The sequence below is a fragment of the Egretta garzetta genome, unplaced genomic scaffold (genome assembly GCF_000687185.1).
Source record: "Egretta garzetta isolate BGI_Z169 unplaced genomic scaffold, ASM68718v1 scaffold34, whole genome shotgun sequence".
Classification (NCBI taxonomy): Eukaryota; Metazoa; Chordata; class Aves; order Pelecaniformes; family Ardeidae; genus Egretta; species Egretta garzetta.
The window spans coordinates 3981512-4002196 of NW_009259586.1; the positions used below are offsets into that span (position 1 = coordinate 3981512).

General features: G+C 42.3%; 1 protein-coding gene across 1 annotated transcript in view; it reads right to left on the reverse strand.

Moving 5' to 3' along the window:
* LOC104125318 (SAP30 binding protein) overlaps window positions 1-20607 on the reverse strand; it is a gene marked incomplete at its 5' end in the record, with an annotated part of 30985 nt that extends 10378 nt beyond the window's left edge. Inside the window, 3 exons of the mRNA XM_009637759.2 lie at window positions 2921-2963; window positions 17323-17370; window positions 20470-20607. Of these exons, the coding sequence (XP_009636054.2) occupies window positions 2921-2963; window positions 17323-17370; window positions 20470-20607 (229 nt within the window). The remainder of the gene's footprint in view (window positions 1-2920; window positions 2964-17322; window positions 17371-20469) is intronic.
* Between the last annotated feature and the right edge of the window lie 78 nt (window positions 20608-20685).

Genomic DNA, 20685 nt, shown 5'->3' on the forward strand with positions numbered 1-20685 from the left:
TAGAGCTGGCTGTACCTGGACAGATGAGGGTGTGGATCACCTGAGGTCTGGTAAAGCATCTTGCCCCAGCGCTCTCAGTGAATAATGCTGCTCCCCAGGTAGGATCAAGAACTCCTGTCCCTTTTCAAGGTTCACTTGTATGCTTCATCTTAAGCAGCCACAAGGGATTACCAGCAGTATCAGATGCCAGTTTGTCTATAAAGGTCACACTATGTAAAAAAACAGGGAAAGACCTGGAAAGGGTAATCAGAAGGGCATGGCTTTTCCCTGGAGACATGCAAACCGGTGGTGGTCTCTGAAACGGCATTCTTTGGCACTCTAATCAAAGTCTGCTTGGCATACACCAGGGTGTGTGGGTTCCTGATTTCCTGGCACCAGAACAGCCAAATCAGAGGGAAGAACTGGAGGCAACAACATGCCAGTGAGTCACCCAGCCATGGAAGGACACTAGTTCCCTTTCTGCTCTGTGGGCTGAGAAATGCAGAAAGAGACCTGCAACTCAGCCATATTTTCTGCCCTTATGAACACTGACTTTGTGCTCAAATATCCTAAGGGCTGGAGACATTTCTTACAGTCCAAAAGGTAAACAACCATGCTGCGAAGAGCTTCAGGGCAAAAAAGTGCATCCCAGAAGTACTGTTTTGCAAGGCTGCAGGAAACAGCAAACGCAATGTCCACCAGCACCATGTACTCTTCAGAGTGGTACCAAAACCCCAAAAGGACAGCCCCGATACAGAAATCTATCAAAATAAGTTTCACATACACTTTCTCCTCAATCACAGGGCAGTTACTGCTGGAAACCTCCCCTCCCATTCTTTCAGGCTTTAATTATGCAGTCACTACTTCAGCACAAGTCAGGACCATGACCTTCACAGCTGCTCATCCCTGCTGTTTTCTGTGCATCAAGTCTAGTGCTCACCTAGCATGCACTAAGCAGGTCAGGGAATGGATCAGCTGGAAGCCTCACAGGAGGAAAAAAAAAAAAAAAAAAAAAAAAAAAAAAAAAAGAAAAAGAAAAAAGAGCCATGAAGGTGGATCTCAGCTGGCTCCAACTCCCAGACCAGCTGAAGGCACACAAACATTAGCATATGTCCCGGGGAGGTAAAACAGAAACATTACTTTTGGCAGGAGCCTACATTTATGCTGTACTTAAGCAACTACATAACCATGGACTTCAATAAAGGTGACACTGAACAACGTAAGGGTATATTCTGAGAAGGGCAGGCCCACAAGCTTTTAATATAAAAAGCAGTTGTGAAAACTATTTAAGGAAGACTTCAACTTCCACATGCTGATATTAGACAAAACTTTAGATGCCCAGATTGGAGAAGTGTCAGAAAATCCTGCACCTTTTTCCATTCAAGAATTCTAACTCTAAAAGTCCAAGTTTCCAGGAAGGGAGTGGTTCTCATGTTACACCAACCATAAGGCTCTTGCAACAGTTGTTTTTCAACTAGATAAGATATGGTCTAATGCAAAGGACCTGCAGAATCCAGCATGGCAAGTATGCTGACCTCTAATAACCTGGTTCTGCACAAAGCCTACACACTGCTCTGTATGTGCTACTACTGGGAAAGGATATTAAAGATATACTGCAAATCTTAATCCACTCATGAGTGTGTGACACTGTCATAAGTGCCCTCTGCGTAGCTTTTAAGCCTGCATGCAAGTCTGGGCTATCATGAGACAAATTAGATTGAATCTTCTAATTTCCTTTGGAGGAGGCAGTCACTGGGGGAAAAAATAGAGACTAACAGAATTGTAACCTGAGCTTTATACCTTAACTAAAAAAGGACTTCCCACTACATTGCTTTACAAGTATAGAGCTTCACCCATATGTAAAGTAGACAGTAGAAGGGCAGCTGACTTTCAGATACTCTTCTTTACATTCTACCCTATATGCTGTTGTCTCATCTATGTTTCTAGTGTACATTTTGAGGCAGAGCAGTAGTTTGGAGAAGGAGCTCTGTTGCATTCTACAATGAGACTGGTTACAGCAGTTTTGCTCTCTAAGGGCTGAAAATTCAATATAGCAGTTGGGTTGGTGCAGCCTGGGCAGGCCAACTGAAAAGGACTTAAGTCCAAAACTTCAGTGATGGCTGTTGTAGGAGTCACAGCTTAGCATCCTTGTATTTATTGTCTTATTTTACGTTTATCACACCTCATGGCTGAAATATCATGCTTGATCCTTGACAAGCTGACTTGACAGATCATGAAGCAACTTCTAAACTCATGATTTTTTAATGATATTATTACATGCTACCACACAACTGTACTAGTAGCCTCAGGAACAAAGGGTTAGTTCAAAATAGTCAGAGCTTCAACACAAAATACACTTTCTGTACAGCTCCACAAAGACCAAGTAGAGGATACTATTTCAAGCTGACGACCCTGGACTTCCCAAGCATTTTTTCCAAGTCTAATAATGGTACAATGATTAAGTGAGATGTCACAAAAATCAAATAAGTTTCAGTCACCATTAGAAAACATATGGTACACTATGTCAACACAGCAGCTATAAATTGCTATGTGGATCATATTTAAATGGGGATATTATAGGTAAGTTTTTGAAGCCACAGAACAAAGTATCTGTCATCGTTCCTGGTGATACTGACTCTCAGAGTTGTCTGGACAAAGCTACTGCTTTCTTGTTTTTAAGCTCATCTAGAAAACACCAACACTGCCCTTTACATATACGTCTTAGACATGTAATATATAAAAAGATTTTCATATTTTTAGGCATGGTACCTTTCTCCCAAAAGAAGACTTCGCTGAAAATATTCCACTGAGATAAAACATTGCAGGCAATAATTAAAACTACAGTGTTGTTGGGACAGAGTGAAGATGCTTTTTACAAAGGGGGAGCCTAGAAGGTCTAGATTGAAAAAACGTGTGAATAAATACTTTTGAGCAAACTTACCAACTAGCTCCTGAGGATCTCTTTTCTCCAGTTCTGAGAATTCCTGGGAGGAAGGGGGAAGAAACATATTTTAGTTAAGGTATACTTCCAATCTAAAAAGCTATACTGTCCATTTGTTTAGAAATTTACATGTTACTTCTGAGACAAAAGAATAAAAATTAAGAATGAAATGCAAGTTATTAGATAATAGGGCAATATTTGTACCATGGAAAGTCAAAGCCTAACAGGATGCTCCATTTCCTTTCAAAGCTAGAATCTAAATTTAATGAAAGAATTCAGGCGTTGTTTCTATGAGTCCTGGACACTTGGTTCCTTTTGAATTCCACAAAAACTGCTGTAATTGAAGCCTTTCCTCAAAACAGATCAAACTATAGATTCTTCGTTTTTGGTGTTTGGCCCTCGGCACTGGCCAGGAGTCAATGTTTGGAGCATAGCTAGCTAAATACAAGCTGGATCCAGCCTACAGAAAGCTACTTAAGCCCTGGGAATGCCTACCACAGGCCTGTGCAACTTGCAGTCCTCTAAGCAGGGCAGCAGGATGCATTCACCAGAGCAACATAAAACCAGCTAAAATGCTCCCAGAGCCAGTGGCAGAGCATGACGACTTCAGAGCAGCATCTGATCGGCCTCTCTGCAGACACCCAGGGCTCTGCAGGGTCCCGGGCTGCAGAGGTTTGCCAGTTGTTCGTGGTGCCAGGATTCACTTCTGTAATTGTGCCATTCAGGGTTTTGGCTGATAAACCTTCTACAAACCAAAATGCCAGGGAATGTAGTGGCGATGCAGATCCTGTATTCTCATTTTGGAAGAACATTCCCACTGCCAATTCTCTCTTGGCTGCTACTTTCCAGGAGCGATATAGCCAATTTGCTTTACCAGAAACTCCAGGGCAACCTCCACTGGCTTGTAGTGTTCTGTTTGGAAATCTCCACACAGCTAATCCCTCAGTTATATAAATTCAGGCCACTTCAGTTGTGGGAGCACAGCAGATGTTTGCACCAGTTGGCTGAGCAGGAGGTGGTATGGAGGATAAGACTTTTAAATATGCTTTCACCATATTGAGCCCAACATTCAAATATTTTGGTGCTTCTGAGAGACCCAGGAGAGTCACAAGTGATATCAAGTTCAGCACAAATAAAGTTTCTGAAACAGTATCAGCTGTATCCCAACATTGCCCTCTCCCCACTGCCTCCCTCCCAAAGACCTTTTGTGACTCACTGGACTGTGCGTCCAAAATTCCTCAGTGCCTCCAAACACTGAAGCTATTCATTCAACCTGACACAGACATAATGCTGCCTCCTTGCTGCTTAGTAACTGCTCTCTGAACCCCCTCCTTCGCTCCGTTTCCAATCAGGTGAGAGATGCATAAGGTGAGGAGAAAGCAGCAAGGTCACCAAGCCAGATCGGGGAACAGGTTGTGCCAAATTCACTGTGAAAACCCACCAATTTGCAGAGAAGCCGAGGCAGAAAAACAAATTCTTTGTGTGGCACTAACTGCTACAGGGCACTTTACAGCCATTCATTAAAAAATAAATAAATAAATTTTTAAAAAGCACTGTTTCTCCATAAGTACACTCGGATCACAGACATACAAGGCTAAAGCTATTTTAGAGAAAAAAAAAAGTACACGAAGGAACACACATCTTCTCGCTGGCCAGCTGGCGAGGCCCCAGGCCCCTTTGTGAGATGGACTGCAGTGCAACAGCGCAACCCCTCTAAGCGAACACACTTGGTGTAGTGCATTAACACCTCTACTCCTGGGGTCTTTGGAAACAACGGCACAAGCAGGAAAAAAATTGAAAGAAGCATGACATTTCAAAGCAGAAAACTTATGCCAAGACAAAGAGCCCTCTTTAGTGAGAGGACTGGACAGGAATCCAGGGAATCTAGGCTGTCTTCTCCAGAAACCTACACAGGCACGGCGTTAATGTGGTGAGCCTCAACCACAGCGACATGGCGTTAAGATGGTGAGCATCAGTTTGTATGAAAGAAGTGGGGGCAATTCTGTGCTAAGTAACACTGAGGACAAATTCAGTCTGGAGAAGTTCACAGGGCTACAGATACAAGGGAAACATATGTCCAGGCAGCATACAGTGCCTCATTAGGCAGCAAACACACGCAGTCAGAAGGCTGCTCTATTCCCTTTAGGGCAAGAACTTGCCAGATATGTAATTACAAGCATTTCTCGTCTTCGTTTGAAACAGCAAGCAAATGTTTGCTTAGGTCAAAGGAGGGAACTGCTTTTCTTCCAGCCTTGACTGAATTACATCCTGTATTCTTATCTTTTGAAAGTTTTTAAGTGGACTGAGAGGAGAGACGGGCCACATCCCTGAGCACCTCTTGATCCTTCCTCTTACCCAGCACTGTATTTATCATTCCATTATCCTTCCCATCTTCTGCCCACTTGTCCTCTCACCATCCAAGAACACAAAGATAAAAAAATCCCCCCAAATGACCAATATTGCCAAGCAGGCACTTAAGCAACCCAGTGGCACAGTCAAATTCAGGTGCTTTATACATGTACTAGACATCCTCAAGAAGGCTGCCGTCTTATTTGGCCAGTTAACAGGGTTGCAAGGGTATTTGCTGTACTTCTGAAGTTTCCAGAAGCCCATTTTCAAGCTTCCTGTAGCTGTCTGGAGCCAGCACCAAGCATAAGCACATGATTCTCAGGAAACACAAATTAATATTCTGAGAGATATTCTGATGGCTAAAACCTCTCCTGTTATGTACCTCACATTAAACAAATATCTCTAAAATGTCAGATGCATTAAATAGTATGTTTTATGAATTTCCAGAATCATCAGTAAGTTTGACTTCACCCGAAGTTTGTTCTTTAATTTGTATCTTTTAATCCTAGAGATACAGCACAAGTCTGCCCCGCTGTAACAGCCTAAATAAAGCCAGTCCTACCAGTCTGCTGCTGTGTATTTACCTGGCCTGATCACTCACACCTATTTCACCACAGCCGCTCTAGCAAGTCTTGTCTCCACATCCTCAGGCCATAGCCAAGACATCAGAAACCCCAATGCTACACCAAGCAAAAGAAAATAAGTTCATTAACATATTATAGCCACACCTCACTGCCCAGAGGATATGAATTTTGCTTACTGATTAATTACTGCGTACCTACACCCACTGCTCCGTCATTAAGAAGCTGAAGACATCAACACAGCTTTTCATTAAGTCGGACTCCTTTCAAGCCTCTTAAATGCCTTCAGAAAGCAAAGGGATGACCAACTCCTCTTACAGTGCTTGCTCATATTTGCTCAGTTTACCATCTGACACTATGGTGAGGCAAGTATCAACAGCTTTACCAAAGACATACAGTTTGGCAGATGCAAGATTTAAGAACTCTTCTTGAAAGCTCTGAGCACCTACTGAAGATCCAGAACTTAAGGACAGTCTAAAAACCTTCAGTGGAATAATCAGCCAGCAAGAATTGTCCTACACTCCCTTAGGCTAATTTAAGTCTGGGACACACGTTGACTAAAATAAACTGATTAGAAAAGACAGCATTAAAATAAAAAAAAAACCAAAACCAAACAACAACAAAACAACCCACCACCAAAACCCCACCATATTTTCTGCAGATCTAATCCAATATAAACTTGAATGAGATGGAGAGTCATTGAGTAACGAGGTACGGTAAATACTGGATGGTTGCTACCTTTTCATTGTGAAATGGAAGAAATATTTACACAGGGACAAGAGATTTCTAAAGGAATTCAAACACATTTAATCAGTGGAAAATTTGGAAGATGACTGAATTTTAAGTAGAGCATTCACCTAAATCCATTCAGGGCAAGGTGATAATTTTGTACATCATCAACGCTCCCTGTGCTATGTATCAGTATCTCAGATGAAGAGCACAAAATCAAACAGGTGAGTGGTTCCAAGCAGATGAGATTCTATGTCAAATCTCTCTATCAGAGTAAATATATGGAAGCTATTAAAGCCTCCAAGTATCCCAGAGCTACAGGCGTTTATTGGGTTCACTTCCATTTGGACCCTGACCACTAAAAAAATAACAATGCTAAGGCTTCGCTAGTGGCACCTTCCAATACTGCAGTTTTCACAAGCCCAACTTCTGAAAGGCTGTGCAGGAGCACCTCTGAATTTACTTGGACAGCCAGTCTCTTGCTACTTGCACAGTCAGCCTAGACACATTAGTTATGCTGAAAATTCTCTCTACCATCATGGAAATACAAAACTCGGGCAAAAAAAGAAAAAGTATCCTGTGTTCATTCGTTTTCTCTAGCCATTTTATCCCATCTAGTATTACATGATGACCTCTAAGAATGGCTAGATTGAGTTAAAAAAAAAAAAGTAGTACTGTATTTTACTCCTCTCACACACTCAGCAAGTTGATTTTCTGGCTGCAATCTACTTTGCAGCCTAGATCTCACAAGATCAACTGCTTAAGGGCCTAAAGCCAGAAGGCCTTGCTGCAACAGACCCACTGAAAGGAGTCAAGGGACGCCGTGGTGGCTCAGAGCCAAGTTGGAAGAGGACTGAAAGACAGCAAGAGAAGCAGGAGGCAGACTCCTTTCCCCGATCCAGAGACTAACAAAGAGCAGCCTCCGAGAACACAAACTACTATGGACAAAGTATTAAAAAAACAACAAGGAAAAAAGCAAAACCTTTTTAACATCTAACTGGGCCACTAACATAAGTCACAATTTCTGTGTTCTAAGAGCAACTGTGCTTATTGGCTCCCCGATAGCAGCAGTTATTCTATTACTATTCCTGTGTGCGTTCAGGAAACATTCAGGAAACTGAACTTTTTTTACTATTTCCCCAAGACAAATTCTTTCTTCAAGCCCTGGGCAAGACGACGCTGCCTGCAAGAGCCTGACTGATACAAACCCATCTTGATGGTGCAGTTTTCACGTACCATAATCAGTTAAGTACACGCATAAGGAAAGCACTGCATTTTGGCTTAAGATTTCACCTTGCTCAGGTGAAATATAGACCATCTTTTCAGTCATAGCATGTTTCCATTCAGTTACATAAAAACCAGTCTCTGCTCAGATTCCATGGAAAATAAAAACAACCAAACACAATCCTCACAGTGTGGAACAGAGATTAAAGGAAGGAAGCAAAAACAATACGAATCTGAGACTGATGAATTCAAGTTTGGAAAGGCTTACCCAGAACAGCTTTATTTAATGGAAAGAATGGACTGACTTACAACATGCTCACTAAATCCTTCCTGAAACAAGATCCATAAATCCAGTACAAAGCTCACATCGAACATAACTGTTGGCTTTAACTGTTGCCAAAAGTTACAAATTCAACCATCAATTTCTTGTAGAAGCAGTTGCATGTGTTAGTGCAGGTGTACTTCAAACTACAAGACGAAATGGTTGAACAGGGAGGCAGAAAAGATATGAAACCAGAAAGTGATTGCTTTAAATAAGATGCAAATTGTAAGGAGAGGAGAAGTTGATGCCAGATTTGCCACTGCTCAATTGTGTTCCCTGACTTGCAGCCAACTTAGCCCTGCAGCTTCATTTTTACGCTGACTTCCAGTTATTAAAAAAAGTAGCTAGGAAGCTCCCACAGTGCCCCCCAACAACATTTTCTCTTTTTTTTTTTTCCAGAGATAATGCTCTTGCATTGCAGAATTTCTTCTCTCTCCCAATTATTTCGCCTGATTGCTTGCACATAAAGAAATTTAACACCAATTTAAACTGACAGCCACAAAATGTATAGAACAGTCACATTGTTGTCATGCTAGTGGATTAGTTGGAAGATACTAATGCAGAGAATTTTTCAGTGCAGTCCTTCCACCAGCAGCCAGCGGACCTGCTGCTGCAATAGTTGTTACAGTGGATTCTTCTCATCTGAGCAAGTGCTGGCAGTAAGTTTTTGTAATTTTTCCTCCACTCTACGATTCAGACTATCGTCTGTAGTCTTAACATATCAACAGCCTCATTTAGCTGAGAATGATGAAAAGAAACTCTAACTTCGCATAAATTGTTAGAAGAGTTATGTAAGCTGATCGTATAGCGAAGATGGCCTTGCCAGAGCAAGTGGGTGAAATGTTTATATGGAGGCAGCAAAAGACCTTTCCAAACCCTGGATCATGTGCTTTTTCCTTTTTCGCCTTTTTTTTAAGCTGTTTTTCTTTTTTAAAGGAACATGCTAGCAATCAAGTTCTTGCTTTTGTACAAACATCATAAATACTTATGGGAAGAGAACAGCAGAAACTTCTCATTTAATATTAAAAGTGCATGACAAGAACCATTTCATTTCTTGCTCACAAGACCTGCCTGATGCTGGTGAGGGCAAAAACAGAGTGCATGTCAAGTGTATTCAGAGTGTGGGGAAGAGAAACCAAGGGAACAGAAGCACAATGTTTCTATTCCTCCTCCCCCCTCTTTTTTTCTTGTATTGTGAGAGAGGAGAATCCCAAGAGAAAGCTTGAAGCAAGCCCATTTCCTACAGCCTTATCCTGTTTGCCAGCTCTGATACATAGCGCCAGGCAAAGTATCCAGTACAGGATAAGAAATTTGACTAAGAAAAAAACTGTAGGGACCATGATCTAGATACTAACAGAAGCACAGCAGCTCAGAAATAAGTCACCTATAGGAAAAAAAGCAATGCATCCAACCTTCAGTGACACTTATATACAGTCTGGACAAACCTACCTATTTCGAGTACTATTGTCACAGACAGAAAGGGAAGGAAGAGCAAGTCAGGAAAGAGTCAACTCCTGAGACATTCCTTAAACATCTTATCAAAATAAGAAACACGTGTTGCTGACACTGCCTTTTACTTTTTAAGCTAAATTAAGTCTAAAAATCCACCTTTATTTAATTTCAATTTCATTGAAAAAAACACCTAAAAACCCCAACCAAGACCTGGCAAAACATTTCAGAGAGAAAATGCTTTAGAAGGGAAGGATTCATAGCATAAAAGCCTTTAAATAGCTTCTTTGAAACTTGATGCTGTTCACCTGACATATGCTATCTCAATAGTTGACAAAGATTATTTGTTAGAAAAAAATTCCAGTCAAGGAACTGTGTGCCAGAACTGTCGCTTTCCAAGCGGAGGTACAGTTACTCCCATCTGCCTTGCAACGACACACTGGTCCCAAAGCTACCTGCTTCCGCTGGCTGCCTCCTCCCTCTCTCTCCTTCCCCGCCTCTGATGCTAGGGGCCCCTCCAAGTTTAACATCTGCAGATCACCCCATGCACGTGGCTTTACAAGACCACAGCCTCTCCACAGCACAGACACCAACCAGGGCGCAGTGGCGTAAATGTGCAAAACAGCCTGCACAGAAGACTGCACAGCCCATGGGAGCACACCAGCAGTTAACAGCTGCCACGCTTTTGAGTGCAGCCAGTAGCACAGCTCCCAGCAGTCTCCACCTGAAGCCACTGTGGTCTGCAGAGACGTGCTTTGCTCTGCAGAGCCCATAAATTCCACTTTCAAGTCACTTCTGCTTCCTACAGTGAAATAGGAATTCAGAGGTGAAATATCAGCACTGCATGACAGGGCTCGAGGTGTCAAGCTACTCTGATGATTTTTGGTTTTTACAGATTGTTGCAGTGCAGAATCAAGTAGAACGTAAAGTGGGGCTGTGAGAAATCTTAAGCCTCACAGCAGCAAAGGAAAGGCTCAGGAGAGCTGACAAAATTAACTTCTTGCACAAGCTTTCTTCCCTAGTACATAGTGCTAAAAATTCTTCTTCGTGGTTTGAAGTAGAGGCAAAGTGTAAAAGCAAGTATCCTCACTGGGATATGCGTTCCTCCATGAATGGATCCCATAGAGTTTTTGCAGATTTTGGTCCTTCTGTACCTAGAACAGGGAAGCTGGAAGAAGCTATTTTCAGATATCTGTTGGTATTTGAAGCCATCTTCCATCTGTGCTGACTGCTCAGACTCTCACTCTGACATGCACCGACATGCAAATTCAGAACAGCCTATTTCAGTACAGCAGACAAATAATTGCAACAACAGAACTGGACTTGAAGAACTTAGACCTTTATCAGGTGAAATATGCATGGGGAAGTAGCTCCAGAAAGGACTTTTCTTCAAGTTTAAAGACAAACATAAAATGCCTTGCTCTTCCTTTGGAGAAAGGCAAGCCACACCTGTGTCAATAATCTGTGGTATTTAGTACTGCAGGGAGTGAAGAGTCTGCCACAGCATGTATGCCTGGCGGGGAGGAAGGAACAAGCATGTTGGTGGACATGTCTCATCTTCCAAACAGCTCAAGAGCTGGACTGAAGCCAGCAGCTCTCAAGTAGGTAAGCCAGTTTCAGAGACCAACAATGCTGTGATCTATCTCCCTCTCCGGCAAACAGAGCTAGAGACACAGAAGTACATGGGGCAAGGGGCAAAATAATCCAAGATGCCAAATGTTATTTTCCTTCCTGCATGTAAAACTGTTTAATCACTGCTGATATTCTCTGGCAGTAACTAAGGTCAACTACCTAGTTAAAAAATGGGAATCAGGTATCAGCTGTTTTCATCTTTGAGCACTCAGTGTAATAGTGTAGAGGACAGCATTAGAAGCTGAATTAACTCCCCCTAAAGGCTCTCTGCACGTAAAGCTGACTGCTAAACTGCCAAACTCTCTGGTTCCCTTGACAGAGCACTGGAAAACAGCATGCCAAATCTAAAATAAGGGAAAAAAAATATGTAGAGTTGGAAACACAGACAGCATTTTACACAACTATATTAAAAGGAAGCTAGAATACAAAAAAAAGATTAATCTGAGACTGCAGCGCTTATCACTGGCACCTTCAGGCTGTGCTCACAAACAAAGGAATGAGTGGAGATCTAACCTTAACCCTAGCCCTGGAAATGGCACAGTTCACGCTTCAAAAGTATTTACAAAGATGTACACAGCTCAGCCATGCGTAACACAAGGCCATTTTTAAAGTACAGCTGCTCTTTTGCCAGTTCTGCCCATCAGAGGCCAATACTGACCCAGATAGCATCAAAAGCTGGGGGGGGGGGGAAGCGGGGAAGAAGGAAAAAAAAAACCCCAAACGAAACGATATTTTGTTTGTTCCTGATGAGACACGGGGAGTGCCCTTTTACAAGACACTTACAAACCAGTTATATCCTACCAGATCCAGCAACCACAAGACAACTAATACACTGCCACTTCAGCCGTCACAGAGTGCACTGGTTTTGAGTGGACCAGCAGTTTTAATACATGTTCTTCAGTTATATGACCTTTAACATATTCTAAATAGAATTTTTAAGACTATCTCTCAGCAACTGAAAGCATCAAGGGCTGGTATTTCCCAAGCAACCTTCATATTTTGCCACCGCCAAAGATTCAAATTATTTTCTAAAGCTTTCTAATGCCATCTCCTCTTATACAGCTTGCCGTGGAATACCTAAATGATATAGCAGTGCTTTAGCGATACAACTTTTCCCAAACATACTTTTTCCTCTTCTTCAGAGCAAAAGTTATATTTGAGGTGACAGTTACTGAGTAGGTTCAGGTACCTTTTGAGAATCTGCCTTCACGAATGTATCTTGAACTCAGAAAAATTAATATGCCTTATCAAAATAAGAGTTAACTACAGGGATTACTTTACTGCTCACACGCCCATTTACTGGTTCTTAGCACTTACCGCTTTTACTTTAAATCAAGATAATTTTGGTATTTAAACAAACAGGTTAATGGGCAGGCAAGATAAAAAACCATTGCAATCAAAAGGCTCCATCTAACTATTAGTACACACCCATGCATCGTAGCACAGTAAAATTACTTTACAAGTATGCTGGACCAATAAAAGCTGGATCAATACAAAGAGCTGATGATTCTCAAGAAGTGGTACTTAGACATGCTTAGAAACACAGCATTCCTCTGAAAATTTGACACCCTTCTGCTAGATCCTAGTTTGGCTGCCTCTCCATACAATGCCACAAGGAATCAGCAGGCACCCTTAAAACCAGAAAAGAAAACATCAAAAGTAGCCACCTGCTTTGAAAAACTCTTACCGTGTGTCAGGCATTCACTTGCCAAGGGAGTGGCAATATTTTTCAACTTTCCTGCACTGGCTAGTCCTGATATCACAATCAAGGTTCAAGAGTTAATGATTTCCCCCTGTGAAAACTCCAGTGAGCCAACCTGCAGGGCTAGGCTCTGTCCTTGATAAACGCCTGCAACCTGTTATTCATCCAGCCCTACAATACGAAGTACAGAACCCCTCAGGTGAGACTTGGAGCACAAGGTAAATATTTCATTTAAGGTTCATTTTCCTTTTTCCTGCAGGGCTGGTCCATTTAGTGAGCTCTGAAGGATTGTATCTTGTTACTGCATCAAGGCTGCAACCACAGTCAGCAGCTGGCAAGAGCCCAAGCAACTTGCACAGCCCATTAACCCTCATCATTCCAAACCGTTGGCAGCAGAACACCAAATTTCACACCCATTTCCACAACATCTTTGTTTTGTACTCAGAGCTCCATTATCTGAGGAAAAGACATAAAGAACCTGTCCAAGCTGTGGGATTCCATCTTTAGCACCACACCTTTGCCAACAGCTTCTGATGACCGTTTCTTTTCCCTTCCAAGCAGGCGGCTTTGTTTCTGAAGCACTTTTAAGACAGTTGCTTGTTTACAATTGGTGACTGCTCACTTAAATCCAGTGACCCCTGAAGTGATTCTGGTCACTGACAAGTATGTCCTGCTCCAGAGCCTGAACACATCCTTCCAGAGTGAAATTTGGAAGAGCAATTAGTTTTACCTACATTTAAATCTCCCATTTTCCATGAGTCCCTGAAGCACTTCAAAATACAATTACAGGATACAAGGTATCTGACTTTGCTCCTTAAAAAGAGGAGGATTCTGCTTTTCTGCTGCAAGCACACAGTGTTTGGGACTGGTTCACAGGTGCTCAGTAGCAGATAATCCTATGGCCCAGAAGTCTGCTCTGGAAGAATGCTTTCAGATGATTGATCAACATCAACAAGGACATTCTCCCTGGAATCAAAACAAAAACCTGAGATAAATATAAACACCATACGGTGGGGTAGAAAACCACCTCCCCATTGGAGCTATTTGAGACAGGCTCCAAATTCCACTCTCCCCACCATCACTTTACCGGTTTTTACATCATTCCCCACTTTCAGTCTCCTTGATCTATTCCCACAACTGACACCAACTAAACATCCCAGAGGTTTTGTGTCTGGTGCTATCCAAGTGCAGAATGAGGCCAAATCACAGGATGCACCAGCAACAAGGGAGCTCCTTCTTCACACAACCTGGTTCAAGTGTCCTGGCCAATTCTTCAGGAGATAACCTCAAAGTAGTTCATTCACTGTATGTACAGAGGCAAACACTAAAAAAAATGCTGAGCATGTATTCAGGGCTTGAAAAGACCATGATTAACTCATCAATTGCAATGGTTTTACCTTATTAATGCATTTTAAAGGGTTTACCTTCTGCATACAGTCAGATTCAGACCCTGGAAAAGCCCTAGCCATATATAAAGAGCCTGTGATCCCTATTTAAACATGTTTCCAGGTCTGCGATGTCTTACAATGAAATTTATAGAGCAAGAACAACTACAACGCTCAGCTGGGACAAAACAAACTGAAGTTATCCAAAAGTGTTAGCAAGTTTACAATCAAGTGCCTCACTTTTTGCCGCACTTTGGATTTACAGTAACTACAACTCTTACTCACCAGTTGTCATAGATATTGCAAGCTCAGAGCAATGAGGAAGAACAAAGAGAACACTGCCACTCAGTGGAAAAGGGGGATAGGAAACATTTGCACCTGCTCCAAATAAAACTGCTTTTACAATGATGTCCCATCTCCCCCCATCCCGAGTGAATTTCTTAACAGCATGGCTAGTGCAACTCCATCAGTGCCCCACAGAACGCCATACAGCAACAACCTGTGTAGCAAAGGTGTGCTGCTAACTCTCCCCAAGTGCCAGCTGGCTATTTAGCTACAATTCAAAAATAAAACCCAAAAGGCCAGAGGAGGCTATTTCCTTTTTCTCTTGGTTATGAAGACATCTATTAAGGATGACATGGAAGTTCGAAACTGCTGAAGTCCAGATTTTCCTCCCTGCTGTTCTCAAATCCTCACCTTTCACTTCATGCTAGGATGGCACAAATGATATTTGACTTTTTTTTTTAAGTTTAATTTACATTTTCAGTTCTTGCAAAGTTCCTACTGCAGAGCATGTCCAAGAAACCAAATGCTTTGAATACATGCAGTGTTTCTTTGCTTCCCCACTGAAGCTGAAACACTGCTCTGTGCCCATGCGTAGCTCTCCTTCAGAAGGGCAAAATGCACCCAGACAGTAGCAAATAGAACTCACTGAAATCAAGAGGCCTTTTAAACAAGACAACACAAAATGTCAGCAACATATTGAAGCAGTAGCCACACAATTCAGTGGTAAGATTTCTGTAATGCGTCATTTCTCAGACTAGAGCTACTATAGTCCAATTTTGTTCTTTCTCTCTTTGCCAGATCTTTTCTCCATTGCCCTGAAGTCCTAGAGCCCTTTTAGAGGAGACAGGAATGCATGCAATTGCAACCAGGCCCTACTACAGGGGTTGCAGTGATGTACACCACATTTTCTCTTTTAAGGAAAACCCATCTATTCTTCTTTCACAGTATGCATTTTAGTCCAGCAGTTTTTACAGCAACATCTTGCTAGCATGCTTACCAGCCACAATGGCAAAAATTTAGAAGTAGAAAAAGGACAGAAGCAAGAGATTACCTTTTCCTTTCTTCCAAAGAAAGGTAATTTATTTTTCTTGCGACAAGGAAAGGAGACAACACATTCCATTTCCAAGTGCCTCCTACCTGTATGCCAAAGGCATTAATAATATTTCACATGCTGATGCAAGAGACTTCAGCTGCAGTACAGCTGCCAGGATTTTCAACTGTGTATCATTATAAACCCATAAAAATGTTGTGGATACTGGAAGAAGGGGCTGCTATAAAACTCATTTAAGCAGAATAGCTAAACACATTAATTTGCCTTTGTCTTGTCCTATGCTAATTCAAATGCTCTAAAGAATTTCAGTTTGCAGTACGGTCCTCTGGTTTCCTTAGCAGAGCATCCTTGAGGAAGCTACTGGATAAAATAAAGGCCCTTACAATTGTCATTCACTCAGTATCCCACAAGACAGCTTATATTGCATGGAGGACTGAACTAGCATAGAAATTTGAGCATAGTTATCTATAAAGTTTCAAATGGTTCAGTCTTTTGCCTGTCTTCCAGCTTTTAGCCTGATGTATCTCTCTATGTGCTGTTAAACACCTGCTGTTTAGTAGAAACAGGATGTAATCCCAGAATAAAGATTTCAACCATTTATGATAGCTGTCATCTGGGGATCTTATTGTGTTTTTAAATTTTAAATACAACCTTTACAAAACAGCTCCATTCAGAAAGACAGAAAGAGAGCTGGAAACAACTGAATTGATTTCAACACACTTCATGACCTCTAAGAGCGTAAGATCATTTATTCATTAAGTTGTTAGAAACAGATGTGCTGGTTTTGGCTGACATAGGGACCATTTTCTTCATAGTAACTGGTGTGGGGCAGTGGATTTGTGCTGGAAACAGTGTTGGTAACACAGGGATGTTTTAGGCCCTGCTGAGGAGAGCTTACACAGAGCCAAGGCCTTTTTTGCTCCTTACCTCACCCCACCAGCAAGAGGCTGGGGGCGGGCACAAGGAACTGGGAAGGCACATGGCCAGGACAGCTGACCCCAACTGACCCCAGAGACATCCTACACTGTATGACATCATGCTCAGCATAGAAAGCTCGGAAAAGGAGGAAGGGTGGGACGTTTGGTGTTTGTCTTCCCACATCAGTGCTACACATGATGGAGCCCTGCTTTCCTGAGGATGGCTGAACACCCACCTGCCCACGGGAAAGAGGGAATGCATTCCTTGCTTTGCTTGCACGCACAGCTTTTGCTTTCCCTATTAAACCGCCTTTATCTCAACCCCTGAGTTTTCTCACTTTTACCCTTCTGATTCTCTCCCCCCTCCCAACAGGGGGGAGTGAGCAGCTGTGTGGTGCTTAGTTGCTGGCTGGGGTTAAAGCAGAACAACGAAGAAAGTATTCCAACACTGGTCATAAGAGAATTCTGTACTGAATATTCCATCTCCTAGAGCCCTGCAAAATAGGTGAGATGCTGTCAGAAAACCTACCTCAGATCTAATGCACAAGTTGACTAAGTACATGACTGCAGACCTTGATCGCGACTCAGCCTGTAGCCTAACTGGTTAACTACCTTTGGCAGAAGCCAGAACTAAAGTAAAAACCACGTTAGAGCTACAAAAAGGAAAGTATGAAACTAGCTACGGAAGATCACAAATGAACACCAAGCCATGCTGTTAAGACTTATTCCTCTTGTACTGAACTTCCCCCCCACCACCATACCACACTTCCAAATACCTTCAGGTCACCAGCCTCAGGTTTTTCAGTCTCTGAATCGTCATCTTCCTACAAGACAAGAATTTACAAGATTAAGCTTAAAGAGCAGGCTTGGCAAGTAACTGCACTTAGAGCAAAGGGCTTGCATTCAGCAGCCCAGCAGTAGTCCAAGACCCTTTCCGCAGAAGGTAGTTTTGCCCCACCCACTCATGACCAAAAAAACAAGTCCTACAGTCAGGGAAAGAAGTGCTTGTTCCATTTTGGCAGGGTTTTCCTAGGCAAAATCATCACTCAGTAGCAGATGTACCCTACAAAACTCATGCAGCTCCTGAACTAGAACTAGACAATAAGAAGCAACAGAACTGGGAAAAAAGCATTCATCATTTGATAATTCTCTCTCTTCCAGTTGGCAGAGGAGCTTTTTGCACTTGCCCTTGTTTAGAAGTACCCACAGAAAAAGCAGCATTTGCAAGACCTATTATACTCCCAAGCATACAACAGCAACACACAGAGGACACACAGCTGGCCTGCCATCCAACCAAACATGCAGGCTTGGTGAGGGTCTGGCCTAGCACTAAGTTCCAGAGATCTGGTAATGCCAGCAGACACAGCATCTTTCTTATTTGTGTAGAGCTCTTGTAGCCTCATGTGCAGATGATGTGAACTTACACAGAAGGGAATGACTGACAAATTTCACTGTTTCAGTTCACAGGCTTCATTCAGCTCTTATTTCTACCCAGAAACAAACCAAAGAATTGGGCAAATTTCTGCCCTGTGAGAGCTTAAAGCACTGAACTCAGCCTTCTGTAAAATTCTACACCATGTGAGGAGCAAGCTCCAGCTCTGGCCCCACCTGGTAGGTAAGCCTACTGTTCCACTGCCCTATGAGCTACTTCCTGGGCATCCCAGGGTTACCTATGTTTCTAGGCATAAATACATACGCTGGGTTCAAAACAAGTTTGAGGAGCAGAAAGTGTTTTTCATGCTCACACAACTCAGCAGAATGTTTTTTCCCCAAAACCTTCGCCACAAATTTCAGCTTTGGCCCCAAAACAACAACTTGGTGTTTCAGCTTCAAAAAGAAAAACAAAAAAGAAGATGATTATGTGCAACTGAAAGGAAGAGTTTACAACAAAGTGCCCGCCTCAGAGTATTAGCACACGAGCAAGTTCTAGCAAGACAAGCTAGAGAATGACCACACAATAATGTCAGTAAGTTTTAATTGCCTGAATTAACATGCATCTCTCACAGAAGTGAGATATCAAACTCTTCCACTTCAGCTACTCTCCAGCTTACCTTTCTGAAACATGCACATTTGCCAATAATTCAGTCTTAACTGTCAAAGTTTAATCACAGTAAGTTTGTAACTAGAAAAGAACCATAGTGCCAAGTAACTTGGTGTTTATACAAATGAGATTCCTCTCCTCTCCACAGTCCCACCTATATTATAAAGATAAAAGTCATTTTCAACAAAGCAACAATGGGTTGAATCATTCATGTTATAGACAGGAAACTGAAACAGCTCCCCAAACCTCTTAATCTAGCAGGGGATATCACTGAAACAACATCAACAATCAAAGAAGCATTACTGAGAACTGCCTTTGAAAAGACAGAGGTTTTTCAGTCACTGTTAAGGTTGATAATGTAAGCACAGAGTTGTTTAGATAAAAGCCCAGGACAATCCAAGTCCAACTCGCGCTGCTTTCTAAAAACAACTCATAACCAACATAAGCTACTAGCACAAGCAATATCAAGGAAGCTCTCTACTCTGGTCAAAGAATACTTAATGTGAAAAACCAAGCATTGCTCTCCTGCCATAAGACTGGAGAGAAGGCACTCTGTGTAACCTGCGTATACCTGTATAGTAACTGCAAATATATGTGAGAGCTACTGGCTGACACCAGAGTGACTTGATCAATTGCCATTGCTCGAACAGCAACTTGTACCTCCCAGATTATGGACAGCTGCAACCTGCACTGAAAATTGTGCATGCAGTAAAGGCTACCCCCCCATTTACCTGCCTGTTCATCAATGCTAACTAAACACAGCTGATCTTGACAAGCACCTGGATGACACCTACCACTTTCTTTAAACTGAAGAGATCTCAGAGTCTAGAAGTTTAGGATATAAAAAGAAGGATTACTAAAACAGTAAAAGCTTCGCTACTTTCCTTAGGCAGATGCTAGGAGCAGACCCTGAATGCTACTGCTTACACCTCCAGTTAGCAACAGCACAAAACCAAGAGCAAGAACAAGAGACAGACAAATTTCATGTCTGCTGCTTGGGAAACAGATGGCAGAAACAGTGAGTGTCTAGTAAGACACTAATGCACACAAAGTAGATTTCAATGAGGAAAGGTTATAGTAACACAGCCCTAGCCTTATTTCTTTCCTCTACCAGCTAGCCAAAAAAAACTAGAACAAGGACAAGATAACACATTCTTAATGTGGTGGTAAGCAAAAGCTTGATGAGATAAATAGGATAGGACAAGGACCTCACTCCTCACGCCCCCAAAACTTATTGTTTTGGTCTTACACACACATGATGGAACTATATATCCTTTTCTGTGTCACAGCTGCACTCATCGGCGTGAACTACAGACCTCGTCTCACAGTGTAGCAATTATCTCAATATTTAGGTGATGTTATACACATGCCATGCACCTACAACAAACAAAAGCCACTCACATCTAGACAGGACACTGTTACATCAGGATAACCTGATGCAGTGAGTGGGTTTAGTTATACACAAAAGAATAATTTAAGACATCACAGAACTTTATTCTTTTTAATCCTCCAGCCAACCATGCAACGGTGTGTTCCTTTTACAAGGCTCTCATGTGTCAACTACACTTAAAGAATAATTTTCATTTAGTGTGGCTGTTGAATTGTACCAGCCTTTTTCCCATAAAAGAGTCAAACAGCATTAACACAGTTAGTAACAAGCAACACGAGCTGCGTCAAGCTGCTGATGGGTTTCAAGGCAAATACTTTCTACTTGAAAACAAAGCGAATAGATGTATTTGGGGAGTGCTAAAACCCACAACAGGAGTCAGATATTCCAGGTTCCAGCTTGGATTGCCAGTCAGGGGCTTTCCTTGGGGAGAGAAAAGCCTCTGCAACGCGTGAAAGGGATCAGGACAAGCTCTCGGAGCAGAAAGGTACTTACTGACTGCCTGCTGTTCTCATCATCCTCTTCTTCATACCCGTCCTCATCCCCATCCAGGCGGGTGAAGTCGTCCTCTCCGTACCCAACTGAGACCAGGCCTCCTTTCTCTCCTAAAGAGGAAGGGAAAAAAAGAAAACCATGAGGAAAGAGAAGGTGGCAACGAACGGGGTTTTCCCCTCAGAGAGGGGAAGGCGGCGGGCCGGGGCGGGCCGCGCG